Source organism: Bos mutus, chromosome 23 (genome assembly GCF_027580195.1).
Source record: "Bos mutus isolate GX-2022 chromosome 23, NWIPB_WYAK_1.1, whole genome shotgun sequence".
NCBI classification, from domain to species: domain Eukaryota; kingdom Metazoa; phylum Chordata; class Mammalia; order Artiodactyla; family Bovidae; genus Bos; species Bos mutus.
The window spans coordinates 32,625,810-32,653,583 of record NC_091639.1 but is presented as its reverse complement, the minus strand read 5'-3'; the positions used below and the strand labels follow the sequence as shown (position 1 = coordinate 32,653,583).

At 56.3% G+C, this 27,774-nt stretch overlaps 1 protein-coding gene across 1 annotated transcript; it reads left to right on the top strand.

Annotated features, from left to right (window-relative positions):
• Positions 1-7,470: 7,470 nt before the first annotated feature.
• On the top strand, positions 7,471-23,146 carry VEGFA (vascular endothelial growth factor A; the record flags this gene model as incomplete). The annotated part of the gene is made up of 8 exons (XM_070361294.1): positions 7,471-8,154; positions 11,147-11,195; positions 14,368-14,564; positions 15,375-15,451; positions 15,798-15,827; positions 17,708-17,779; positions 18,895-19,026; positions 21,185-23,146. Coding segments are annotated over 8 exons (1,263 nt in total), but the record flags the coding sequence as incomplete, so codon positions are not given.
• Between the last annotated feature and the right edge of the window lie 4,628 nt (positions 23,147-27,774).

Here is a 27,774-nt window from a genome sequence, read left to right as displayed (position 1 = left end):
GGTAAGCACGAGGACTCCCATTTTACAGATAGGGAAACTGCGGCTCAGACGGATGCAGTTGCTTGTCCTAAGTCTCATGGCTTGGACGTGGAGAATGAAGACTGAGCCCAGTCTCTCTGGCTTTTTCCACTGCATGTTACACGCGAGGAGGGTGTGGTTAGGGAGCCAGGGCCGGGGTGTTTCACAGTGAGGGTTCTCCAAGCTGGTGTGTCATTTCAAAAACGACAGAGGTCTTGGCCTGCCAGGTAAGAGCAGAAGCAGTTCTCTATCTGCTGGGATTCCAGGGGTTTCTTGCAATCACATCTCCCCTCTACCACTGGCGCTGTGCTCCAGATGTCACCATTCGTGCTAAATTTCTTGGAGTGAAGCCTTGCCCTCTCCAGGAAACTTTAGAAACACACAAATCCCTGGGATATGTGACATTTGTGTTGTTTTTTTTTTGGCTGCGCTGGGTCTTCATTGCTGCATGTGGGCTTTTCTCTAGTTGGGACAAGTGGGGACTACTCTCCAGGTGCAGTGCCTAGACCACCCTTTCATTGCAGTGGCTTCTCTTGTTGCAGAGCACAGCCCCTACAGCGCAGGCTCAGTAGCTGTGGGGCATGGGCTTAGTTGCTCCATAGCAGGTGGAATCTTCCCGGGAGGGATTGAACCCAGGTCCCCCGCATTGGCAGGCGGATTCTTAACCCCTGTACCACTGGGGAAGTCCAAGATACGACGTTTTATATCAGTGATCTCAGTTGGAGTGTTTGATGGAGCTGTGACAGAACCTCAAAGCTTAGGGAGAGGCTTTCACCTAGAAGAAGCCTGAGGTCCAGAAGAGGGGGCTGACCTGGTGGAGGTCACACAGCATGCGGCCTATTTGAGTTTTTTGCCCAGTGCTGTTTCCAGTCTCCACATGTCTGTGGCAGGCAGATGGGAAGGCTCTAGGCACCAGGTGGGGATAGGAAGGGGACAGAACTGGAGGAAAGGTCTTTGTGCTTTGAGCTCCGCCCCAGCTGAGTAACCTGTGCTTGTCACAGGCTGGTGTCCTCTGCCCACCTCCTGTCGCCCCTGGGCAAACAACGGCAGCGCTTGATGTGCAAGCTGGACCTACCTCTAACGTCTGCTTGTTTGGTTAAATACTGGGGCAGAGACATGCTGTCCCAGAGGGCTGGGGGAAACCAGTGTGGGGCTCACTTCCCCACCCCTCCAGGGAGCGGCATTGTCCCTATGTGCTTTGGCTGGGAATGTTTCAGAAGAAGCCCTAATCCTCTGCTCTGCAAAAGCTCTGTCACCCAGGGGAGAGCTGGGAGAGCTGAGGGAGCTGGCCGCATCCTCCAGACCTCTCTTTCCTGCCTATTCCCTATCCCCACTCCATTCAGCTGGCTAGACTCCTGCTCTTCGGTCAAGACTCTAGTGTCACCTCCTCCAGGAAGCCTTCTCCCACTCCCAGAGTACCCCTTTGGAGAGTTTCTATTTTCGGTGTACTCTTTTGTTCTCCTCCACACAAGAAGCCCCTTCTACATTGTTGTAGCCCCAGGGTCTGGACCGAAACAGGGCTCATAGGTTGAATTTAATATTTGAGGGTGAAAGCGTTAGTTGTTCAGTCTTTGCGACCACCAGGCTCTGTCCATAGGATTTTCTAAGCAAGAATACTGGAGTGGGTTTCCATGCCCTCCTCCAGCGATCTTCCCAACCCAGGGATCGAACCCAGGTCTCCTGCGTTGCAGGTAGATTCTTTACCATCTGAGCTACTAGGGAAGCCTCAATAATTCTTGTGGAATAAATGTTCTGAGCTTCTTCCCGCCCAAAGCCCTTCTTGATGCCCATTTTGGCTCTTCTGACCACCCTGTTTCAGCACCTTCCTAACTCTCTGTGCCTCTCTCAGGGCCTCTTTCCCATCCTACCTTCTTGGGTAGCTGTGGGCAGCTGTTGGTGGGCAGGAACTCCCCAAGGCAGGTGTTTCACTCCTGTTTGTTTGTTTGTTTGTTTTTTCCAGAATTCTTATTTATTTATTTATTTTTTTACTTTACAATATTGTATTGGTTTTGCCATACATCAACATGCATCCGCCATGGGTATACACGTGTTCCCCATCCTGAACCCCCCTCCCACCTCCCTCCCCATACCATCCCTCTGGGTCATCCCAGTGCACCAGCCCCAAGCTTCCTGTATCCTGCATTGAACCTGGACTGGCGATTTGTTTCTTATATGATATTATACATGTTTTAATGCCATTCTCCCAAATCATTCCCCCCGCCTCTCCCACAGAGTCCAAAAGACTGTTCTATACATCAGTGTCTCTTTTGCTGTCTCGTATACAGGGTTATTGTTACCATCTTTCTAAATTCCATATATATGCGTTAGCATACTGTATTGGTGTTTTTCTTTCTGGCTTACTTCACTCTGTATAATAGGCTCCAGTTTCATCCACCTCCTTAGAACTGATTCAAATGTATTCTTTTTAACGGCTGAGTAATACTCCATTGTGTGTATGTATCACAGCTTTCTTACCCATTCATCTGCTGATGGACATCTAGGTTGCTTCCATGTCCTGGCTATTATAAACAGTGCTGCTCTTGTTTTGCAGATGAGGATCCGAGAGGCTGAGTAACTTGCCTGAGGAAAAACAGTCAAAGAGTGGAAGTATCACTTGGCTGCATCTGGATCCAGAGTCCCTGCGCTTTCCACTGCCCTACTTAGATGGCCCTGTGTCTCCTATAATATCAGCACAGCCTGGTGCCCCCAAGGCTTTGAAAAAGTCCCACAGATTGGAACCCAGCTCAGCTCCCAGGCACCCCCCAGGTCGGGAGGGAGAATGCAGCTTTAGAACCTTAGCTGTCACCTCTGCCACCACCTTCTTCCCGGCAGAGGGACTCCCTCCAAGACTGGGTGAGGGTGTGAAAAAGGGGCAGCAGTGGGCAGGATGGGGGTCAGACGCCGAGGGGGTAGGAAAGATTGGAGCGTCAGGAAGTGAACATGCCTGGGACTATTGGGGAGCAGTGATCCAGGGAGAGAGCTTGGTGTTTGGGGATTTGACTGAGGCCTGTGAAGGAGAAGCAGATGGGGCCTGGGGCTCCCCCAGAGTGTGGCCCTACCCTGTCCCTTCTGCTCCCTCTCCATCTTTAAAAAATTTTATTTTTATTATTACTATTTTTGGTTGTGCTGGGTCTTTGCTGTGGCAGGGGCTCTTCGTTGCTGTGGGCGGGTTTTCTGCAGTTAAGGCGAGAGGCTCTTCGTGGTGGTGCATGGGCTTCTCATTGCGGTGGTTTCTCTTGTCGTGAAGCACAGGATCTAGGGCACGGGGGCTCAGTAGCTGGGGCACACGGGTTTGGTTGCCCTGCAGCACGTGGGATCTTAGTTCCCAGAGCAGGGATTGAATCCATGCCCCCTGCATCACAGGCAGATTCTTAACCATGGGACCCCCAGAGAAGTCCCAGTTCCCTCTCCCTCTCGCCTCCCCTTGTCCTGACTGGCTTCTGTTTTTGGGCTTTCTCTGCTCTAATCTTGTTTCCTAAGTGGCATCATTACCCTGAGTCAGACCTCCAGATCCAGATGGAAATACAACATTGGCACTGGGAAAAGAGGGCTCTCTTCCTTGCTTTTATCGTGAAGACAGAGAGAGAGAGGAGAGATAGAGAATTGAAGCAGACCAACCCAGTTCTTTCTCCAATTCAACATATTCTGTTCCTGCCCTTGTGGAGGATCAGCTCTGGGTCCTGCTAGGCGCCTGGGGCTTGGGGGATGGAGCGAGGGAGAAACCTTTCTTCCATCACAGAGGATCCAACTGAGAAATGTTTAGACAACAGTAAGGCTTACCGACTCTCTCCCCCACCTCCCTTTGGAGGGGCTTCGGAGGGGCTCTACCTCTTCATTCCTGCAGGGAAGCGCCCCCACCCACACGGGGAGAGTGACCCTGAACCTCAGAGGTGTCAGGATCAGCAGGACAAAGTACAACCATTGTGCCTTGGGCCCGATCACTACTCCCTTTGTCTGGGGCTCCTGCTGGCTCCTGGCCACCTTTCACACTCTTCTCCACCCACCCCTGCCTTTCTTTCCCCCTCCCCTGGAACACCTTCCTCTTCCTCTTTGGCTTCTTCTGAACTGCTTCAGAGCCACAGGCCGAGGCTGTCCTGGCCATGAGGTGGGGTCCTCCGAGTGGGGCTGAGGTCGCCCCTTGAGAGGGTCAGGCCTCACCTCTGTCTGGGCTGCTCTCTGTTCCATGCGCCCCCCACCCTCCTCCCTGCCATGCTTCTGGGTGACCTTGGGTCCCTCTGGGGCGACAGTCTGCCCTGATATTCCCGGGGTTGAAGCGGCCTGCCGAGGGAGGATCACTGGGATCAAGTTTGTTGGAGGGAGTTACGTCCATGGGAGGAGAAGAGGCTGTAGAGATGCGATTGGTCTTATGGTTGCTGACTTGTGTTCTTGTTCCGTGTGTTTCTGGTCCCCGTTCTTGAACATCCAGGTGCATGGGACTCTCAGTTTGGTGATAACCCATGGGGTTGAGTCCATGGCAGTGTATTATCGTGAAAGCTGGTGACACCATGCTGGGGGTGGTATCACTCCCCCTCCCCCGAGTCACCCCCAGGCTGTGGCTCTGAAATGAAGGATGGAGACAGGAGACTCCTCTTCACCCCAGTGAAGGGTGCTCAGGACCATTCAGGCAAGGCTGCAGTTCTGCTGCCTCATTCCTCTGCTTTCCTTGGCAAAGACTACAGAGGTTGCTGTAACACAGTTTGCTGAATGGGGAATGGTTGACTCAGGTGGGGGAGAGACCTGTGGCTATTAAATGACAACTAATGGCCTTCCCTCCTCGGAACCCCTCTATCTTCCTCCCAACTTCAGCGTCCTTTATTAAGCCCTCTTTAGGCCTCTCCAGGGACCAAGGGAAGCTGGGATGAGAAGGGATGCAGAGGGGGGCCAGGGTGATCCCTGGTGGTAAAGCTGGGAGCCACTGTCCTGGGCTCTGCTGGCCCCAGGGCAGGAATAAGGCAGGAGATCCCTGGTAAGGTGTCTACATCTTGTGCTCTGAGGTTGCTAGACATGGACCAGTTTGGGCAAGGAGGAAGTTTAGTGACTTCGCTTCCATGACCCACGTGGCTTCTTGGAGCTTGGAGCTTTGGTGAGGAGGCCCTGAGCCAGCAAATAAACATTTACTAACTGTAAAAAGACCTTGTCCCTGCTGCTGGGGAGCCTGCCAGGTGGTGGAGACGGGACTGGAGGCATGAATGATGGAGGGGGTAAGATGGGGTAGAGGCTGAGCCAGGTCCTCTGCCCATAAGGGCCTCAGGACACCACTCTGGGGAACTGTGGCACTAAGTGGCTAACCCAGCACCCCCACCAAGCACAGAACCATGTGCTGAGACCAGGGGCTGGCTGAGTAGCCTCCTTGTATTGTTTGGGTCAACCTGAGGGAAGTCGTGCATTCTAGTCTCAGCCTAATTCCCATTCTCAGCCCAGGCCTTCACAGAGGCTGCATCAGCCCCAGGCAGGCCCAGGCCAGATCCAGATGAATAATGAGACTGGTTAGTCCCTCTCTTCTCACAGGTATCACCCCCATGCACCCCCCCTCCTCCCTGGGGGAGACTGGGAGCTGCTGGGTCCAAGCCCAACCAGGACTTTTTCCAGGCTGGTTCCTATATGCAAGGGTGGGGTGGGGGGTCTTGGGGGGCACTTAGGGAAGACTTGGGAGTTGGGGAAGAGGCGGGCTTTGAAGAAACAGAGGGGACTTGGGGAAAAGGGAGGAGAGGCTGCTAGCTGCAAGAAGTAGGCAGTGACTCCTGAAGGTCTGGGGGCTGCTGAGGAGAACGCCCCAGTTCTGTTCAGAAGATGAGCTGTGAGCCTGAACTGGGACTGATAGAAGCCTTGGCCTCCGGCCTGGTGGGAGCTCCGGGCAGCTGGCCTACAGACGTTCCTTAGTGCTGGTGAGTAGGTTTGAATCATCACTCGGGCACTGGCCTCCATCCGCCCCCACCAGCCCCCTGGCCTCAGTTCCCTGGCAACATCTGGGGGAGGGGGGTGGAGGAGCAGAAACAAGGGCCTCTGTCTGCCCAGCTGCCTCTCCCTTTGGGCTCTGCCAGACTCCACAGTGCATACGTGGGCTCCAACAGGTCCTCTTCTCTCTGGGCCACTGACTAAGCCCAGAACCACACGGCTTCTTGTTCTCAGCCCCACAAACGTAGTGCCAAATACTTCTCCCCAGGGGAGCCTCCCTGAACACTTCCCAAAGGACCCCAGTCACCCCGGCCTGTTGGCTGCAGCTAACTCTGATGTCAGCAGGCCAGACGAGGCCCGGAGATGAGCACAGAGTCCAGATGGATACATCATGCCCTCTGTGCCCAGCACTGGGCTTTGTGCACGTGGGACCACTCGAGTCCCAGACGTGCCACTGTTTGAGAGGTCAGACACGGGGGCGGGGGTTGGAGGGGGGATGTCGGGGTAATCTCCCTCAACCCTCGTCTTGAGGCCTCTTGAACCTGAGATGGGGTGTGCATACGATAGTCACTAGGGGGCGCTCAGCCACCACAGGGAAGCTGGGTGAACTTGGGATGCAGTGTCTGCGTGAGAGTGAGGACGCCTGTGACTGTGTGTTGGGGGGGCGGGTAGTTGAGAGTGTTTGGGGGGGGGTGGAGAAGGCAGGGGTCACCCCAGGATTCCAACGGATCTGTGTGTCTCTCTTTCCACCCGTCCTTGTCCGACTCCCTCAAACCCCTGCCCCCTCCAATATTCCCAGCATAGAGGAAGAATAGCTCTGGAGCCCTGACCGCACATAACCTCACTTTCCTGTACCCTCCCCGCAAATACCGCGCGGGTGTGTGTGTCTCCCGGAAGAGGGGGGACGATAGGTAATGTTCAGGCTGTGCGCCTTGGTGGGGATCGAGCACTCCCTTCTCTGGGGTGGGTGGGGGCCCGGGCTTCGGTCGGTGTCCCCAGGGGAAGGCAGTGGCCAGAGGCGCAGAGGGGACGGACCCAGGAGCTGAGGCTGGGCCTGGCCCCGCCCCCTGGGCGTGTCGGGGCGGGGCCATGCCTTCTTTTTAGTCGGCTCGTAGCGGTGAGGAGCGCAGAGGCTTGGGGCAGCCGGGCTGCGACGAGGCCGCGGCGTTGGGGGGCGAGTGGAGCCGGCGGCAGCGGCGCTCGGTCGGGAGACGCATCGAAGAGGCGGACGGACCGGCGGGGTCACCGGCCAGGGGTCTCCGCACTGGAATTTGATATTCATTTATCCAGGGTTTACCCTCCTCCTTTTTTCTGAAACATTTTTTTTTTTAACCGTATTCTTTCCCGTTTTAATTTATTTTTGCTTCCCATTCCCCACTAAATCGGGCCGACCGTCTGGGGAGATTGCTCTTTTACTCCCCCCGAAAATCACTTCGGATTCTGGAAACAAGCAGAGAAAAAAGAGGGTAGCAAGAGCTCCAAAGAGAAGTGAAGGAAGAGAGACCGGTCAGAGAGCGCGCGCTGACGAGCGACACGAGAGGGACAGGGGCAAAGTGAGTGACCTGTTTTTTGGGGGTGACCGCCAGAGCGCAGCGTGAGCCCTCCCCCTCAGGATCCCGCGTCGGACCAGCAGCGCTGACGGACAGACAGACAGACACCGCCCCCTGCCCCAGCGCCCACCTCCTCCCCGGCCGGCGGCCGACGGTGGACGCGGCGGCGAGCCGCGGGCAGGAGCCGGAGCCCGCGCCCGGAGGCGGGGTGGAGGGGGTCGGGGCTCGCGACGTTGCCCTGAAACTTTTCGTCCAACTTCTGGGCTGTTCTCGTTCCGGAGGAGCCGTGGTCCGTGCCGGGGCTGCCGAGCCGAGTGGCACCGGGAGAAGTGCTCGCTCGGGCCGGGAGGAGCCGCAGTCGGAGGAGGGGGAGGAGGAAGAAGAGAAGGAAGAGGAGAAGGGGCCGCGGTGGCGACTCGGCTCTCGGAAGCCGGGCTCATGGACGGGTGAGGCAGCTGTGTGCACAGACAGTGCTCCAGCCGCGCGCGCGCCCCAGGCCCTGGCCCGGGCCTCGGCTCCGGGAGGAAGAGGAGCCCGCCTGGGCGCCGAGGAGAGCGGGCCGCCCCGCAGCCCGAGCCGGAGAGGGAGCGCGAGCCGCGCCGGCCCCGGCCGGGCCTCCGAAACCATGAACTTTCTGCTCTCTTGGGTACATTGGAGCCTTGCCTTGCTGCTCTACCTTCACCATGCCAAGGTAAGGGCTGGGGACGTGCGTGCGAGCGCGCGCGTGGGGGACTCCGTGCCCCACGCGGGTCCTTGGGCACCGGGCTCGCGGCTTCCCCTCTATCTTCGTAGGTGTAGGGGGAGGGGGCGCGCGCTAGGTGGGAGGGCACCGGGATAGAGTCTCACCGCCCACGCGGGCCCTGCCCACCCACCAGAGTCACCGCACGTACGATCTGGGCCGACCAGCGGAGGGCGGGAGCCGGAGGAGGCGGCTGAGGGGGCTGGGCTTGCGCTGCCGCCGGCGGCTGAAGTTTGCTCCCGGCCGCTGGTCCCCGACGAACTGGAAGTCTGGGCAGCTGGGGCGGGAGCTGGAGCCCTGGCGAGCGGGGGTGGGGGTGCTCGGACCTTGGACCGGGGGAGGGCAGAGAGCGTGGAGGGGGCAGGGGGCAGGCGAGAGATGGGGCTTGCTGTCACTGCCGCTCGATCTCTGCGGCCCTCGCCGCGAGTTGGGGAAAAGTTTTGGGGTGGATTGCTGCTTGGGACCCCCCCTCTCCGCCGGGCCACCTGCGCCGCACCAACCCCCGCCCGTCCCAGCTCGCGTCCCGCTCGGTGCCCGCCCTCCCCCGCCCGGCCGGGCGCGCGCGGCGCGGAGCCGATTACATCAGCCCGGGCCTGGCCGGCCGCGTGTTCCCGGAGCCGCGGCGGCCCGAGCGGGGAACCCGGGGCGGCGAGCCGCGCCCCTCCCCCCGCCGGCTCTCCGCGGGAAGGTGACCTCTCGAGGTAGCCCCATGCCGAGGACCCGGAGAACCACCCCTGTGCCTTCCCACTGTCCCCAGTCCTTAAACCCCTCCTAGGAGGCATTTCCTCACGCCCCTTCCCAGTTTCCTCGCCTGTTCGAATAGAAGCCCCCGCTACCCCTTTATTTTTAACTCCCCTCTGCTGAGAAGACCCACGTAACCTCTCTCCAGCCCCAGACTCCGAGGAAAGAAAGATGACTGTCAGGAGTCGGGCTACCCGGGCCCAGCCCGGTGCTTTGTCGAGACTCTACTTAAAGTCCCGACTCGGTGACAGTCTGCTTCCCTCCCCTCCCCCATACTTCCGAGTGAGCTGTGCTTTAGCTTTTGGGGGGCGACCGCAGGGAGGGTTTAAAGGGTGTCCTTATTCCACGTTGCACTTTTTGGGAAAATGATTTGAAATTTGCTGTGACATGGGCGGTGTGGGACTAGCCCTCCCCGAACCTTTGGAGGGAGCTCCTGCCAGCTTTGCAAACACACTTTGTTCTGGTGAAATGGGCGTTGGAGTAGGAGCAGGTGGTTTTTGGGAACTCTAAACTTGCCCACCCAGCTTGCTTTCCCAAACCACCTGAGGGGTCCTTTTCTGCTCAGAGCGCCGTTGGAGAGGCAGAAGGAAGGAAACGGGCTGGGGTCCCTGCTGCTACCAGGAGTTCCTCAGACCCTGGCACAAAGGCCTTGGCTCCAGGCCTCCAAGGGGGGGGGGAGGGGGAGGAGAGGCTGCCTGGCCACAGTGTGACCTTCAGAGGCCCCCAGAGAAGGGCACCTGGCCCCTCCCCGCCCAGAACTGCCCCTCCCAGTGCCCCCAGCCTTGGAGGGGGTATGAAATTTCTGACCCCTTTGCTCTCTGGGGCCCAGGAGGAGTGGAGGGCATAGGAGGAATGTTAGCAGAGGGTAACAGGGGTGCCATGGAGATGGGTAAGGGGCTCAGGCAGAGACCCCTGGGCATGGGTGTCCCTGAGGGAGCTGCAGTGGCAGGCTGTCCATCTGGGATCCTGGAAACTGTTATCTGACCTTGGCCCTGGAGGCAAGGCTGGGGGTCTGGGGTGTATTGCAGCAGGGTGTGGGGAGAGAGGCAGACAGACTCTCTGTCTGCAGAGTATGCAGTTCTGTGCGCTAGAGTGCCACTCTGCTGCTCTGGATCTGCCCCAAAGAAGGGCAGGTGGGGTGGGCAGGTGGCCACGACTGGAGACTCTCTGGAAGGGCTGGGAGAAGGCTTCGCCTGTCTCGTGCTGTCAGGTCGGCCTGTCCGGTGCTGTCAGGTCGTCATGGTCGGACTAGTTGACCTTCACAGCTTCTGGGGAGGGGAGGAATGATCTAGTGGGGGTGGGGAGCAACCAGAAGCCTCAGGCTTAGGGAGTGTAGGGGGCCCCCTAGGGGCTGGGCAGTGCTAAGGCATTAAAGGCTTCCCTGGTTGCCTTTGAGGAAGGTGCCCAGCAGGTGAGAGGGACTCGGCGACCCCCTCAGTCTGGGAGGGAGAAGAAGCCAGAAAATGAGATGACAGTGCGAGCCTCGGGGCTTTGGAGATAGATTCAGGTTCTGGGGAGACTGGTTCATAGGAAAAAACAGGGCCCTCCCCTCCCCCAGGGTTTCCTCCCAGGTTTTACTCTTTAGGCAACCTGTGGCTTTACTAGGTATTCCTGAGAACAGAAGCGTTTGGGTGGGGGAGGGTGCTTGGCGCCCTGCGGTCCTCTGCACCACCCCCCGCCCCAGCACCAGCTCACCCTGGTATTTGTCATGTCAGCAGGGGAAGGTCCCCATGTTGCTTTTCTCACCCCCAGTCCTCCCTTCCTGCCCCGTCCACGTTCGTCCTCCTGTTTGACCTTAAGACTTGCCCATGGCTTTGGACCCGGGAGTCAGGGGGGCTGAGAGACTTCACTTGTCCTAGCTCAGCAAGGGGCCGGTGAGAGCTGGGGAAGGGAAATGTCAGGGAGGGGCGGGGACCTGAACAGCATTGCCTTCTGGTGTTTTCTTCCTGTGTTCTGAGCCCCCCTCACCCCCAATATCTGGTCATTCATTATCTTCCCTGACTTCAGAATTGGAGCAGCTCGGAGAGGGGGTGCTTTGTGCTGTAGGGAGCCCCTGGAGGTGCCCTGCTCGGTTCGGAAGCCCGGGAGAAGCCAGAGGCTGCAGGCTGGGAGGGGTTCCAGGAGGGAGCAGGGGCGGGTTGGCTGGGCCTGCACACCCTTGCCCCTGCCGCTGCCCATTCTTCGCTCTTTGCTTTGTCCTCAGTGGTCCCAGGCTGCACCCATGGCAGAAGGAGGGCAGAAACCCCACGAAGGTAAGTGGCCCCCCACCCCGGCCCCCACCCCGCCTGCACGTGGATGGGGTTCCCTGATCCCTGATCCCCCAGCAGATGAGTGGGAAGGTCTGTTGTGGGGGATTGTGGGGCCGGTGATCTAGAAAAGATCTAGAAAGGGGATCTAGAAAGGAAAAGGGTGAGTGCCGAGAGGTTAACCCTTCAGTTCCGGGGACTCTGACCTACTCGGACCGCTGCTAGAAATAGAACTCGTGGTCTTTTTCTTCTGCTTTTTCCAGTAAAATTTTATTTGGAGAGGGAGTCATGAGCACAGCCAGGAAGATAAATAGTATCCAGGGATCCCAGATGTCAAGGGCAGTGTCCCTTGTTCCCCTCTGCTCCCAGGGGAGGATGAATAGTCCATGACCCTTCCAACCCAGCCAGGTCCCACCTGTGGTTCTGTGTGGTGGGGGCTGTGACCCTTGCTGTCCCGATTGCTGGCTGTGCATGAGCTGGAGATGCAGAGGGTGCAGCCTCATGGAACCCCCCTCCCCGCCGGTGTGCATTCCTCTGGGGGTAGAGAGAGAAAGCCGACAGCCTCCCCATGCCCTCCTGAGGAGCAGGTTTGGGTGCTTGTGAACTTCCCTCTCGGTCCAGCAGAGGGCTGGCTGTAGCTCCCGGGAGCCCCGCCCCTCTGCCCAGCCCGAGTCTGCCTGCCTTTTGTTCACTGTGGTTTGGAGTACGGATCCTCCCATTTCTCTAGGGACGCCCTGGCTCTCCCCAGTGCTGAATGTAGCCTCTACTCCTGTGCTCCGCCTCTGAGAAGGAAAGGCCCTGGGGTCTTCCTCCAGGCGAGTTTCCCAGACCCGAGTCAGGTGGCCCCGGTGGTGGCCAGGGCCAGTGTTTGCACTCCCCAGGCCGCTGGCGATGCCTGGCTGGTGTTGCCTCCTTCCTCACCTGGCGGGGAGGGGGTCCTTTCCTGGACTCAGGGCCTGGCTTCCTTGCTGAGCCACTGACACTGCCCCTTCCCAGGGTGCACCCAGCCCCCTCAGCTTCCAGTGGTCTCTCTCTGTGGTCTGGGAGAGGCGAGACAAATGGTCTTTGTCTGCTGGGGAAAAAGGTTGTCTTCAAGAAATAAGGAAAGCCACGAGTCTGAAGTTGGAGTGTATGTGTGCCCATGCCTGAGAAGAAAGCAGGACAGCTTTCCTTGGAGACAGTGGCTGGGGTGTGATGGGTGCGATGAGGTTTCCCTCTCTACCTCCTGGGGGACCTCAGGGATCCCAGGGAGCTTTTCCAAGAAATTCCCAGCTTGGATCTTTTTATCCTCAGCTACCAACTCATGACCCAGGCCAGACCATTCTACTGTCCTGTCCTTGTGGCCCCAAAGTCTTGGCCACCTCTGTTCCCAACCAGGGTGAAGTGTCAGGTCAAGAATTCTTGATTAGTCATCTTCTTCAATGTAGACTTGGCTTAGAAAAGGACTTCTTCAGGTCCCTGCTCTGGTTTATACTCTTTCTGATGATGCTTGATCCTAACCCTTTTAGCAGTGGAGAGTTCTGTGCCCATTGGATGGGGAAAGCAGAAACCTCAGACGAGTCTAGGAGCCTCTTTTATTCTCTTTCCTGTTTTCACACTTGTAGCCTCACCTTCTTCCCCTCAGCTCCTCGCATTATCCTTAATCCACTGTATACCCCCACCACCCCCAGGCTCATGTTCCTTCACCCCTCTGGCGAGAGGAGTGAGGGGAGACTTAGCTATGGCCTCTGACTGGGAGGCAGCTGGGAGTATGCACTTCAGATGCTGTGGTGGGATTCCAACCTTGTATCTCCTGGGCTGAGAAAAGGGCACATGTTCTTGGGGCTGGAGTTGGAAGGCAAAACCCTCTACTTCAGCCTCTTGTTTCGGTGTCTTTAGCGATCCGCCCAGCCCACCTACACAGATGTGCAGAGCCTCACGCCCAGAGAGGGAGGAACTGGCCCAAGGTCACACCGAGTCCTGGCCAGGGCCCAGGCTTCCTCGCTAGCTGGGTGCTGCTTCTTCTCTTCTGTATAGGGGAAATTCATTTCAGGGACAGGATTGCTCCGTGGTGGTGATGGAGGGGTGACAGGGAGCAGCAGGCCAGGCCGCAATTTGAGGCAGCCATTCGGAGTCCTGACTTCATGTGTTCTCAAGGGCCCCGCCCCTGTGGCCCAGAATCACCCCTTCATGCTCTGGTGCACCCCAGGCTCCACGGCCAGCCTGGGAAGTTGTCTTTACCCTGGTCTCCCTCCAGATCAGCTTCTAGAAGCTCTCTGTGACTGCAGTGGCAGCGCCGTTTTTTCCATGATGCAAGCAGTTTGCCCTCCTGGGTGGGGTTATCGGTGGCTGGCAGGGCCAGCGCAGTGTGCCCGCCCACAGCCACCTGCTGATTCCAGGCGGACCCAGCCCCTGGGCCGATGCCCACTGCCTCCTCAGCCCGTATCTGGGGAGGGGGTCTGGCAGGTGGCAAAGTGCCCCCCAAGGCTGCCCTTCTGTTTCACAGGACTTTGGCTTGGGGAGGCTTTGATGTTCAGAGCCAACTTTAACTGTGTGACTTAATGGCAGTGTGGCCTTGGAGCCAGTTACTCAGCCTCTCTAAGCCTCTAGTTCCCCATTTGTAAAGCCAGGGGGAGGGTGGGTCCTACCAGAACCTTGCAGTACCGTGGGGGGAGAATTGTCTGGGATAACATCACGGACTCCTGTACACAGCACCAGAGCACAAAAGAAGTGCTCTTTGAGTGGCTGTCAGCTAATGGTGCGGTGGCTGCTGCGGGGAGGTGGGAGGGAAATGGAGAGCAAGCAGGTTTGCCAAGCTGGCTGTCCTTTCACGGGAAGCTTAGAGACCCCCAGCAGATATACACATACTCAGACTGCCCTCTGGCCTCACAGTTGACCTAGGAATCGGCTTGGCTGTCATGGTGAGGCAAGGGGACCAGATATGGCAGGGTGACTCCCTTGGGATCTGACAACACCATGTAATCTTTAGAATAAACACAGGTCTTCATCAGTGTTGGCGGTGGAAAGCTAGGGAAGGCCTTCAACCACGGCCCGAGACACTTAAGTTATGTTTGGAAGGCCTTTCCCGTGGTGGTTACCTCTCACAGAAAGGAGAGGCCTTGCAGAGCTGGGTGGAGAGAGGGGCCGGCCGTCTCTTCTGTGACCTGCTGGGCTCACGTGTCACCCCCTTCCCACACAGTGGTGAAGTTCATGGATGTCTACCAGCGCAGCTTCTGCCGTCCCATCGAGACCCTGGTGGACATCTTCCAGGAGTACCCAGATGAGATTGAGTTCATTTTCAAGCCGTCCTGTGTGCCCCTGATGCGGTGCGGGGGCTGCTGTAATGACGAAAGTCTGGAGTGTGTGCCCACTGAGGAGTTCAACATCACCATGCAGGTGGGCATCGGCAGGGAGCTGGGGTGGGGCCGGGGGTGGGCCCTCAGGCTTTGGCCACAGGTGTTCCCCAGCCCTTTCCTGGCAGCTCTTAAAGGGAGGAGCTAGGCTTGCCTTGCCCAGCTCCTGCCGCGGAGTCAGTCAAGGGGAGATGCGGGCGTCTGACCCTCTTTGGAGAAAAAGATGCTTGCCTTTCTGAGCCCAGGTTTCCAACAACCCCTGATCACTTCCTCCTCCTTCTTGACCTCTGCCCGCTGGGCTCAGGAGAGGGCTGACACCTGTGACAGGAGCCCCTCCCTTCCTCTCTTGGAGGAAGACAGCCCTGCCTCCCTGGGGCTCTGTTTGGGAAGCTGGATGAGTCTGGTCTGTGGGGAGTTTAAAAAGCCAGTCCTTTGCTGCTGCCTGGTCACAGGGCGTGTCTCAGCCTGGATGGGGCTGGAGGGAGCTCTGAGACCCCAGGGAGGAGTGGGTGGCTCTTGGGTGGCTCCTGGGGGTTGGGTGAGGCCTGGAGGGGATAACAGGAGGGGAGGGAGGGGGAGAGGCAAGAACCCAGGACCTGAATTCCCAGCCTGGCCAACCCTGCAGACATGTCTGCCCTCAAGAGAAGCAGGGGCTCCTTGAGGTCAGCAGGGTGGGAGGAGTTGGAGTGGGCCTGAGGCTCTTTCTGATAGAGCCCTTGGTCCCCCACACTTCTACCACCCTTTTCTGCTCTGTAGAACCCCTGGGTGCTAAGTGGCAGGAGCCATGGGGTTTCCCACCTGGGTATGGCTGGCTGGGTCACTAACCTCTGTGATCTGCTTCCTTTCCCTTCAGATTATGCGGATCAAACCTCACCAAAGCCAGCACATAGGAGAGATGAGCTTCCTACAGCATAACAAATGTGAATGCAGGTGAGGATGGAGTCTTGGAGTCATTCATTCAGTGAACAGCTTCAGGGGGCTTGCTCTGGACCAGAGTTAAGCGTGTTCCAGAGTTAAGCATGTTAGCTCATTTTCACCCTCCAGCTGTATAACTGTGGGCATTTAGGTTTTATTTTAATGTGCCTCAGTTTCCACATCTGTGAAATGGGCACAATAATAGTATTACATACTGCCTAGCATTGTTACAAGGATTAAGTGAGTTGTTATATGTCAAGAGATTAAAACTGTACTGATGTATCATAAATACTGTTATTGTTATTATCACCGTCTGAACGCCTCTCTGTTTTGTTCTTTTCTCTTTCTCTACCTACTGCAGACCAAAGAAAGATAAAGCAAGGCAAGAAAAGTAAGTGGCCACAATTTTCGCCCTTCTCCCTCTCCGTGACCAATTGTCTTGGTTTGGGGCTCTTGGCTTCCTCTCTCAGGGGGTGGGGGTCTGACGGGGGGTCAGTTGGGTCTGAGAGTTGGTTTCACGGGGCCTCGTTGTAGCAGCAGTGGGATGGAGCAAGCCCTAGGATGACAGCTCTAGAATGACTGACAAAATGCGGCCTGGTGTCTGGAGCTTCCTTTGGAAGAGACGATGCGTCTCCGGGCCATTCCTGGCCGGGATTTGCGTGTGGGGCCAGCGTGGACGCTGGCTCCTGGGCCTGCTCTAGCCTCCCATCACCCATGGCAGGGAGAGGGAGTGGGTGGCAGGGAGGCCAGCTTTTGTGTGTTAGAGGAAGTGGCCTCTTTCAGTGGCTGCAGCGGTGGTGCAGTTGGACTGGGGGGCCAGCTGGGGTGTTTTCTTGATGCGTGCCCTCCTGTGGGAGTGAGACAGGCCAGAGCCGCTCAGCCCCGTTGGCCAGGGAGAAAGAGGTGAATGTTGGCTATCTTCTGAGGCTTCCCGTTGCTCAGTGTGGAGGGTCAGGTCAGGGTAGAGCAGGTGGGAAGAGGTCTGGGGGCCATGAGCCTTCAGGATAGGGTGAGCAGCTGGCACGGGAGAGAGCCTGCAGGGGAAGAGACTGAGAGAGAGTACCTCCACCCTCCTCCCACCCACCATCCCGTCTGCCCCCCAACGCTCTGGTGACACTGAAGCCCCAGTGGCCTCGACCCCTTGCCTCTTCCCTAAGCCCCCAGCTCCCAGTATTGCTGTGGCTATAGAGCAGTGAGTGGGGAGAGCAGGTGCACAGAGAGAATGTGCAAGTGAGTGCAGACCCTCCTCTTCCAGTATTTTCTCCCTCTCCTCCATCCCTTCCCCCCTCACTCTCCCCTGTGGCTGTCCTCCTGAGGGGTATTCTTGGTGGGGTGTGGGGGCGGTGTGGGCAGGTGTAGAGAGTGCTGGTTCCCTTGAGGGGGACAGGCTTCAGCCTGCCCCCCCCACCCTGCCTGCCCATTCCCCAAATCCCTGCCTTGCCCACAGGGAGAGTAGGGGGCTCGCCTGGGCCCGGAAGAGAGTCTGGTGAGATGGTGTAGCAGGCTTTGACAGGCTGGGGAGAGGACCTGCTGCCAAGTGCCGCCCAGGCCCCTCCTCCCCACGCCTCCCTAACTCCCACCCCACCCTGCCGCCTGCCCGGGGCTCCCAGGGCACCCAGCCCCGCCTCTCGGCCCAGGTTATGGCTGGGCTAGCTGGTGCCTTTCATGTGCCGCCCTTGGTTTTGTGCCAGCTCCAAGATAGCTGCTCCCCCACAACCGGGGTTTACAGAGGCAGGGCCCCTTGGAGGGACCCCTCGCTGTTGTACTTGGATGTGAAGGCAGAAGGTGCCTGGAGCCCACGCCTGCACACGCCCTCCCTTGCCCCTCATCCAGTCAGGTCTCTGATTTCCTCCCCAAATCCTGGCCTGCCTTCCAGAGCCCCTGACCTTCAGGGTCAGACCTATACAGGGCTGCTGGGCACAGAGCTGGCTCTCTAAGCTTTGTCCGCCACCCCAGCCTGGGACCAGGAGACACCACAAGTGTGGAGGCCTGTAGGTCCAGTGTTCTCCGCCCAGCCTCTGGTTCCCACTCACAGCCTTGCTCAGGTGTGGCTAAAGTGGGTGAACCCACCGCCCCCCCCCCGCCCCCGCACCCCAAGAGTGGCTGAAGTGCCTTCAAAGTGCCCGCCACCCCGTCCCCGTCCCGCCTGTGTGCCCATGTGCAAGCTCTCCCGTGTGCCCCGGTGTGTGTCCTGCATCCTGCGCCCCTCACTGCTTCCTTTCCTCTCCCCTTCCCCCTCGCTTTCTCTCTGTCTGTTTTTTTATTTTCCAGAAAATCAGTTCGAGGAAAGGGCAAAGGGCAAAAAAGAAAGCGCAAGAAATCCCGGTATAAATCCTGGAGCGCGTACGTGGTGCCGCTGCCGTCTCATTCCCCCCACCGGAGCCTTCCTGGCCCCCAGTCAAACTCCTACCTGCAGGACCCCAGAGCTCCGCCCTCCTCCCCCCTCCCCCGTCCCCTTCTCTGGCTCCCAGCCTCCCTCCTCCCAGTGTCTCTCTCTCACTCTCACTCCACTAATTGGCACCGAGGGGGTAGACATGGTGGTGGCATTACCGTCCAGGGTTGGAGGTGGGAGGGTGGGCAGAGTGGGCCTGCAGGGTTCAGGGAGGGGGTCTCTGGCTTGGCTGGGGCACCGCCTTTTCCCTCACCCACTGGGCATTGGTGGCGGGCCCATGTTGGCACGGGTGCCAGGCACGGATGCCTGCTCACCCAACTGGTTTCCACCGCTCTAGGCTTCCGCACTTCTCTGGAAGCTGGGGGGTGGGGTAGGGAGGACAGATGTGGTGTGAGGAAGGGGCGCAGATGACAGGAGGCAGCTTGTTGTTGGCTGAAGGAGGACGTGGGGTCAAACACCCCTGTGGCCCTCCTTGCGGACTTGGGGCCTCCAGAGGGGAGCCCCGTATTCCAGCCCAACCTATGGCACTCCCAGAAGCCTTCCCCCAGGGTGGCCTCTTCCTCTGGGTTTGAGGTGGTGGGGGCCCTCTGGCCACCAGTGGCCTGGCCCGTGGACCCTGCCTCTGGCCCTAGCCTGCCATCACTCCCTGCCTCAGCCCTTTGGTCGGGGGGCCAGGGCGTGAGCCCTCACAAAGGGAGAAGTTGGCCCCAATGGGCATCCCCAGCAGGTCGGAGAGTCAAGGTGTGCTTTCTCAGGGGTGGTAGCCGTTGGGCCCCGTGGCCTGAGACTTGCACTTGTGCCCGTGGGATAGCCCAGCCCGCTCCTCGCACTCTGCCCGGCCACATCGCCGCTTCCTGCGGGCCGGCTTCTAGTTATTGCTGCCTCTTTTTCCGCCGCTCTCTCTTGTCTTCCGCTGTGGCATCGGAGCCTTCCAGGGTGTGGACGGGCGCGGGGGCCCGCAAGCCGGGTGGGGTGCAGCTGCGGGCGTGGTGGGGGTGTTGCACGGATTTTTTCTCTCTCTCTGCTGACGCTCTAGCTTAGATGTCTTTCCTTTTGCCTTTTGCAGTCCCTGTGGGCCTTGCTCAGAGCGGAGAAAGCATTTGTTTGTACAAGATCCGCAGACGTGTAAATGTTCCTGCAAAAACACAGACTCGCGTTGCAAGGCGAGGCAGCTTGAGTTAAACGAACGTACTTGCAGGTTGGTTCCCAGAGGGCGAGCAAGTCAGAGAGGGGCTTTGCTCAGAGATGGGGAGAGAGAGAGAGAGAAAGAGAGAGAGAGAGAGTGAGCGAGCGCGCACTTGAGAGTTGCCAGCTGCTTGCTCTGCTTCTAGCTGCCTGCCTGGTGACTGCCGCCTTCTCTGCTCGTGGGGGGCCCCTGTGCTGGGCGGCAGGCGCTGGCCAGCCTGGCGGGGCCCATTCAGAGCTTGCCCTGGTTGCCTGAGTGGGCAGGCCTGCGTGGCTTCCTGTGGTGGTGTGGACGCAAGCTGAGTGTTGTGTCCTGTGGTCCTGCTCCTGGTGGCGGTTGGTCCTGATGTTATGATGACTGCCTTTGCTACTAATAGGGAGGGCCCGTCCGGGCATGGGGGACATGCTGCCTCTACAAAGTGCAGACAGCTGGGGGACTTTGGCACCGCCTCTGAGGTCTGCACCGCTGGGTTTCTCATCCCCTCAGTGTCTCTCCATGGGGACAGGGGTTGAGTGCATCCTCAGACTGGGGGCCTGGAGTGCATGGGCCCTGGCTGTTGGTTTAGGGCAGAGAGGAGATTACCATCAGGGCACAACTGATACCGCAATACTCGGGTCATCATGGCAGCAACCAGAACAGCCCACCTGTTATTTCCTCAGGATGGGTGGATGGAAGGAGCCACACCCATCCTCCTGACACTGGATTGTGAGTCCCTCACGCCTGGATTTTATTCATCTGTGTGACCCCCAGCTGTCTGTTCTTCTGTCCCTTGTGCACACCGGGGGCCAGGGAAGTGTCAGGCGGTGAGCGAGTACATGAGCGATTTCAGGGGTGAGGACAGGAACAGGAGCCCGTGACTGGTGGCTGGCAGTCTTTTGATGCCTTTGATGGCGTTTCGACCGTCTGGCCTGTGCTCAAAGGCAGGGAGCCCTCTGGGCCAGCGCAAGTTTCACCCTGGGATGAGAGGCTTTTATGGGGATTCCCAGGCAGGGCCAGGGCCACCCCCCAACCCCGACTGCCCCCTCTAGCTAGTCCAGATGCCTCATTAATTAACAAGGTCCTTCGAATGTGGCTGTCTCCCCCATCCCCCATGTTCCTGTGGCTTGTGAGTGTCAGGGGAGGCTGGGACCAGGCCGCGGGGCGTTGCTGTGGGTTCTGTCTGTCTTGGCAGTATGTGAAGACCAAAATGTACACTCTGCTGCAGGGGTGGGGGCTCTGACTTACCCCGGGGCTAGATGAGGGGGTCTCTGCATCTCCCAGGGGCCTCAGAGAAGATAAGGGACTCGCTGTCTTAGGGTTACCATGGTAATGATTCTGGAGAGATGGACTGGGGGATGTCTACAGTGACCTGGGGGCCAAGTGAAGTTACCTGAACCCCTCCTCTGATCTGGCTGTATGGGGGAATGTCCATCCTCAGATTAGAAGCTTAGATACCCATTTCTAGGTTCTCAGAAGGGAAGGTCTGCTCTGGTCCTTCCTCACATGGGGAGGGTAAAAGGTGAGCTGCCCCAGGCCTGACGCATGATGGGAGAATTCCAGGAGTCCCCTTTGCTTCCCGCACCCTAAGTTAAATAGCACATTGAAAAGGAAAGGCAGTCTGGTGCCCGGGGCCTGATGCAGAGGCACAGACAGAGAGGGGAGGTGTGTCCCTCACCTTCCCTGGGTTCCCAAGCCCTGCCGGGTCCCCGTCCCTCAGGAGCCTCCCTTGCCCAGCCCGCTGGCCTGCTTGGCCTCTGCACAGGCCCATCCTTCACTCTCCCCCACTCGCTCCCCCAAACCAGCCCCATAGGGACCGCCCTGAAACATCTCCGGCAGGGATGCTTTGCTGATTAACTCGGTCCAACTTTGCTCACCCGTCAGCTCTTAAATGTCAAGCAGGGACCGTTCTCGGGGGCGTGTTCATTTGTTGCTTGTGATGAGATGTCATCCTGTCTTTGTCTTGTCGCAGCTGGGCTGTAGAGTCCAGAGGGCAGCCTGGGAGCCCCGGGCTTAGCTCCTGCTCAGGCGGTGGTGGAGGGGGCCCTTGGCCAGGGGCTCCCGGAGGCTAGGACTGTGCTTTCTCTTCTTCTCCACCGCAGCCTCAGGCTGCAGAAAGGGGGGGCTGCAGCCTCCCCACCAGAGCCCCTCCCCTGGCCCTGACCCCCAGCCTTTGTCTCCCCTGTCCCCGCAGATGTGACAAGCCGAGGCGGTGAGCCGGGCTGGAGGAAGGAGCCTCCCTCAGGGTTTCGGGAACCAGACGTCTCACCAGGAAAGACTGACACAGAACTACCCATAGCCGCCGCCACCACCACCACACCACCACCACCACCACCACCGTCGACAGAACAATCCTGAATCCAGAAACCTGACATGAAGGAAGAGGAGGCTGTGCGCAGAGCACTTTGGGTCCGGAGCGTGAGGCTCCGGCAGAAGCATTCATGGGCGGGTGACCCAGCACGGTTCCTCTTGGAATTGGATTGCCATTTTATTTCTCTTGCTGCTAAATCACCGAGCCCGGAAGATTAGAGAGTTTTATTTCTGGGATTCCTGTAGACACACCCACCCACATACATACATTTATATATATATATATATTATATATATAAAAATAAATATATATATTTTATATATATATAAAATATATATATTCTTTAAAAAATTAACATTGCTAATGTTATTGGTGTCTTCACTGGATGTATTTGACTGCTGTGGACTTGAGTTGGGAGGAGAATGTCCCTGCCCAGATCCCGACAAGGAGGAGGACGGAAGGAGAGAGTCTGGCATCGTCTTTTTATCCCTCTTACGGCAGCCAGGGTCCCCTCCCCTGTCTGGGAATGCGCAAGGCCAGGGCACGGGGGCAAATTTGGTCTGCTTTTGGGAAGCCCGACAAACCCAGCCCTGGCCCTGAGCCTCTTTCCCGAGTCAAATGGACAGAAAGACAGCTGACAGGTACAGGGGGACAAGGACGCTGGCTCTGACCAGGAGTTTGGGGGAGACTCGGGACACTGCTGTGCTTTGGAGACCCCCTCCGTGCGCATCTTGCCCCCCGCCCAGGGGCACTGCCTGGAAGACTCAGGAGCCTGGGCAGCCTTCACCTCCTCACCCGCTTCCAAGATGCCCAGGAGGCCACCGACATGTCTCAGCGAAGAGAAGAGACGTTGGTGGAGGAAGGGCCACCCCGGTGACAGCTGGTCCTCCGAGGGAAGGGCCTCTGCCTTGGCCCTCTCCCAGCTTCGCTCCCCGGGTGCAGCCCAGGAGGGCCCGATGTCCTCAGACCATTGAAACCACTAGTTCTGTCCCCTCCAGGAGACCTGGCTGTGTGTGTGTGAGTGGTTAACCCACCTCCGTCCCCCAACCCACCCTACCCCACCCGACCCAACCCTTCCCGCGGCGCAGAGAGACAGGGCAGGATCCCCGTGCCCACCCTGGAGGCAGAGAAAAGAGAAGTGTTTTATATACGGTACTTATTTAATATCCCTTTTTAATTAGAAATTAAAACAGTTAATTTAATTAAAGAGTAGGGTTTTTTTCAGTATTCTTGGTTAATATTTAATTTCAACTATTTATGAGATGTATTTCTTGCTCTCTCGCTCTCTCTTGTTTGTACTGGTCTTTGTGTAGAAAACTCCTGTTTCCAATCTCTCTCTCTGATCGGTGACAGTCACTAGCTTGTCCTGAACAGATATTTAATTTTGCTAACACTCAACTCTGCCCTCCCCATCCCCTGGCTCCCCACCACACATTCCTTTGAAATAAGGTTTCAATATACATCTACATACTATATATATATTTGGCAACTTGTGTTTGTATATATATATATATATATATATATATGTTTATGTATATATGTGATTCTGATAAAATAGACATTGCTATTCTGTTTTTTATATGTAAAAACAAAACAAGAAAAAATAGAGAATTCTACATACTAAATCTCTCTCCTTTTTTAATTTTAATATTTGTTATCATTTATTTATTGGTGCTACTGTTTATCCATAATAATTGTGGGGAAAAAGATATTAACATCACATCTTTGTCTCTAGTGCAGTTTTTCGAGATATTCCGTAGTACATATTTATTTTTAAACAACAACGAAGGAATACAGATATATCTTAAAGAAAAAAACATTTTGTATTAAAGAATTTAATTCTGATCTCAAAGCTCCTCCTGGTTTCTCCTTCTCCATTGAATCTTTGTTCCAGACTTTCTCCTGCACCCCCCTTCCCTCCTCCCATGGGAAACATGGTTTTTGCCTGAGGTCTGGGAAAGGGGTTCCAGGTGTATAGGCTATGGGGTGACCCACTTCATTGTGCTGGGGCTAGAGTCCTTCCATTCTGGCTGGACCGGTCCCAGGGGAGCTCATCTATTCTTTGCCATCTACAGAAACTGGGGAGAGAGAGACAGCTCCGTTGGAGCCAAGGTCCCTGCAGTGAGTAGTGCTGCCTCCAGGTGCTGTGTGATCCAGGTGGTGTCCCGTGTCAGGGACAAAACTAGCTATGTGTCTGGGCTTGTTCCCACCGGACACTAAGGGTCTGGGTTTGGTGCTGGAGCCTTGGCTGCAACAGGCTGGGAGTGGGAAGAAGCACTCATGTGGGTCCTGTGACCCCAGGGTGTAATTGAGTTTTACATGGTGGTTCTCCAGTTCCTTGAACCTCTGGAAGCTGGGCCCAAGTTCTGCTTGCCCCTAAGTGGACTCCCTGCCTTGCCTTGCTGCTCAGGCCTGTCTTGCGTGCAGTCCCGGGGAAGGTGGAAGCTGTTTGGGACTTTGGCATTTATGAGCAATGCTTCCAAGTCCACTTCTCTAGCTTCTTTTATTTATTGGGCCACCAGCCATGGTGCCAGAGCTTGGGATGCTGTTATGAATGAGACACAATTCCAACCCCCATACGTCTGGTGAGGGTGGGTGAAGAGACACAGAATTATAAATTCACAAATAGAAAAACACATAAAAGATGATGGGGTCATTTTTTTGGCCATGTGGCAGGTGGGATCTTAGTTCCCTGACTAGACCAGGGATCAAACCTGTGCCCCCTGTAGCGGAAGCATGGAGTTCTAATCACTGGACCTCTAGGGAGCATTTAGGGTCTGGGGGATATCTGATCCAGCTTGGAGTGGGAAAGGATGGCGGGTGGTAGAGTCTAGGGGGTCTGCTTATGACACTACCCTTAGGTAACGGTGGGTGGGAAGGAGATGACAGAACGGGGAGGGGAGGGCGGAGGGTTGAAACGGACATCCCAGGCAGATGGGGGGTGTGAGCAAAGGCAGAGCAGGGGCTCAGAAAGGGAGTGGGTACGGGGTCAAAGGTGAGAAAGAAAGGCAGAAATAGCCCTGCCTGCAGTGCCCATGGTGCCAGGAGCCTAGACCTGGGGATGAGCAGCAGTTGAGGGGTTTTAAAGAGGAAGCATACCAGCAGGGAGGCCACAGGAGGCTGTTGTAATCCTCCCAGGGGAGATGCCCTGAGAGGGGTAGAAGTGACTTCAGTGGCTGATCCGGGAGGGCACCCCCTGCCTCTTCTGGCCACACTGGGGGCGGAGGGGGCGGGGGAACAGGAGGTGAGGTCCCTGCCCTCAGGCAGCTTTGGATCTAGTTAAGTGCTCATTTTCCAAGCACTTGCCACCAGCAGCTCTTCTGCTGGTTAACAATCCACACAACGGCCCTGTGAGGTCAGGTTCCTGACATCCCAAGTGGATACTTGCCTGAGCCTCCACCTGGCCTCCCAGGTTCTTCTCTTGCCTGCACTGTAGTTAGCCAGAGTGAGCCTGTTAAAATGTGAGCTGAATCATATCACCTTTTGGCTCGAAACCCTGCAGACTCTGTTTTATTTGGAGAAAAAAGCCAAAGTCCATGCAATGGCCTTAAAAGGCCCTGCATCATCTGTGTTGCCTCCATCTCCCTGACTCAATGACCTCTGACCCCACTTTGGCCACTGGGCTCCAGCCACACTGGTTTCTCTGTTCCCGGGACCGTGGGAGCACTCCCACCTCAGGGCCTTTGCACATGCTCTGCCCTCTTCCTGGAGTTCTCTTCCCCCAGACATGACATGCGGGGCTCTCTCACTTCTCAAGTTTTGTTACCTTCTCAGCAAGGCCACCTTAACCAATGCATTTACAGTCAACATCTCTTCTTCCCTCTGCACTTGGGGTCCTCTTTTCATCATCCCTCTTTTTTTTTCCATGGCACATGTGATCACCAATGTACTCCAGAACAGGACTCTTCAACAAAACTATGATGTGAACCACATATGTAATTTAAAATGTTCTTTGAGCCAGATTTTAAAAGGTAAGAAGAAACAAGTGACATTTCATTTAATCATACATTTAACTTAATCCCCACATATCTAAAATATCATCCCAACATCGAATCAACATAAGAATGATTAATCAGATATTTTACATTTTTCACTACTGCGTTTTTGAATCTGATATGTATTTTGCTTTCATCAAACATCTCGGGTGTAGCTACATTTCAAGTGCTCAATATACACGTGAGGCTGTGACTACCATTTTGGACAGTGTAGCTTTAAAATTTACCCTCCCCCCATCTCCCCAACTACTAGAATGCAAGCAACGTCAGCGCCAAGATTTTTATCTGTTTTGTTCAGTGTTGTATCTACAGCTCCTAGAACGGGCCTGGGATGTAGAACATGCTCAATAAACATTTGTAATCTGACTGACATTGTTGACACTGAGGCCGGGTGACGGAGGGTTTACTTCATCCCAGGACTGTGGATGGTAGGTGATGGCTGGCCCTGGCTGGGGTGGTGGGTAGAGGGGCTTGTTAACAAGTGGAGACTTGAGCAGGGCTGGGTGAGGGGATTAGAAGGGTTCTTCTCTGTGCCAGGCCCTGGCTCCTCCTTTTAGCCACCCTGGAGATGGGGCTCATTATTTTTCCTTGGCAGATGAGGCTCAGAGAGACTAAATAACTTGCCTGAATTGACGCCCAGCCAGTAAATGGCCAAACCAGAATTTAAACCAGCTTTTCTGACTCCAATTCCAGTGCTCTTCCCACCTCACCACAGCTGCCCCAGGCTAGGGCAGAGCATCCACAAATAAAAACGAATTGTCTAGACCGAATACAAACAGGCCCAAGAAAAGTGGGACAGGGGGAGGATGTGGTGGTGGCCAACCCCACGGCTGAAAGCCAAATTCCCCCAAGTGTGGTAAGGCAAGGCAAGAGATTTCTCTAGGGGCTGGAGCTCATCAGTAGAAGATCCAAATCTAAGCACGAAAGGGATTGCAACACGCGGCCTCGGAAAAGAGAAACAGTCTTTAAATAGACTTGGAAGGAAAGAAGGATAAAATGTATGTACTGCACCCCAGTTGTAGCAGACCTGCTCATGCACCCCCAGCAGCCTTCCCCAAGGACCTTCCAAGGCCCAGCGCCGAGCTGTCCCAGCTTTTCTCCCCACTGTGGGACTCACACTCTCCCCTCTGGTCTGGTACTGTCTCCCCAGAGATCCAGAGCTCCTTATCGTCTCTGCTCTGCCCACCCTGAGCCCTTTGCCCTTTTTCCCTAAGGGGCAACCTACCCAGCTCACAGCCCCAAAAGGCCTCAGAAACACTTGCTTTTCTCAGGAACCCGCCAGCCTACTCTTTCCCTCCTGCAAGGAAGCTGGATAGATCCACACAGAACTTGGTGATTCTGGATCGGTTTCATGTATTAGGCCTGCTGTGGCGGCCTGGATCCAAATATGGCTGCCAGCAGCTCTTCCCACTCCTAGGCTTGAGTGCTGCAAGAAGCATCTGTTTCTCCTCTGTTGTACCTGGGACTGGCTGTGCCTAAGAGGATGTGGCAGAATAAGATGTTCAGGACTTTTAGGCCTCAGCCTTAAGGGGCATTGCAGTTTCCATCTGTCCCCCCACGTTAGAAGGCAGCTGCCATGCTGTAAGGAAGTTCAGCTACCCCGCTGGAGAGCGAGGCCATGTAGAGAGAAAGAGAGGGACTCAGACAGCCCCCAACTGTTCCAACCACCCCAAGCTGAAGCCCCAGACATGTGAGAGAGATCATTTTGGATTCTCTAGCCCCAAGTGAGCCACTTTTGCAATGACACATAAAGGAGAGAAGCCATCTTCTTCCCAAATGTACAAAGTTGTGAGTAAATATATAGCTGTTGTCGCAAACTGTGAAGTGTTGGTGTAATTGCTACCCACCGATCATATCTGAACCACCTGAAGGGTCATTTCTTTGGGTCTAGGACTTTAGTCCCTTCCCATCCATAAGGCTCTAGTATACGCATGATGGTCTCAGGGTATAGAAGGAGGTTCAAGGAAGAAAGGATATTTATTTGTTTAAAATATCTGTTTGGCTGCGTTGGGTCTTTCTGTGTCATGCAAGATCTTTCAGTTTCACATGAACTCCCTAGTTGTGGTGTGCTGGCTTTGGTAGCTGTGGCTCACGGGCTCCGGAACACGCAGGCTCAGTACTTGCTCTACAACATGTGGGATCTTAGTTCCCCAACCAGGGATCAAATGCACATCTTCTGCATTGCAAGGCGGATTCTTAGCCACTGGACCACCAGGGAAGTCCCAGGAAGGACATTTATGAACAAATCAGAGTCCAGTAGCAGTCTGCCCTGGTGGGAAGACTCAGGGCAAGGGCTGACTCAAGCAGGACAAAGTATTGTCCAGATCTCTAGAATGAGGAGAGTGACTCAGTTTTATTGAAGTCTCACTAAGAGAAAGTGCGCCTCACTTACAGCATGAGGGAGAGAGGCTAGAGGCTGAGGACTGGCAGAGAGAGAAGTGCAAGAGATTTGGGGGAAAGGGCTATGGGGTCTTCTCT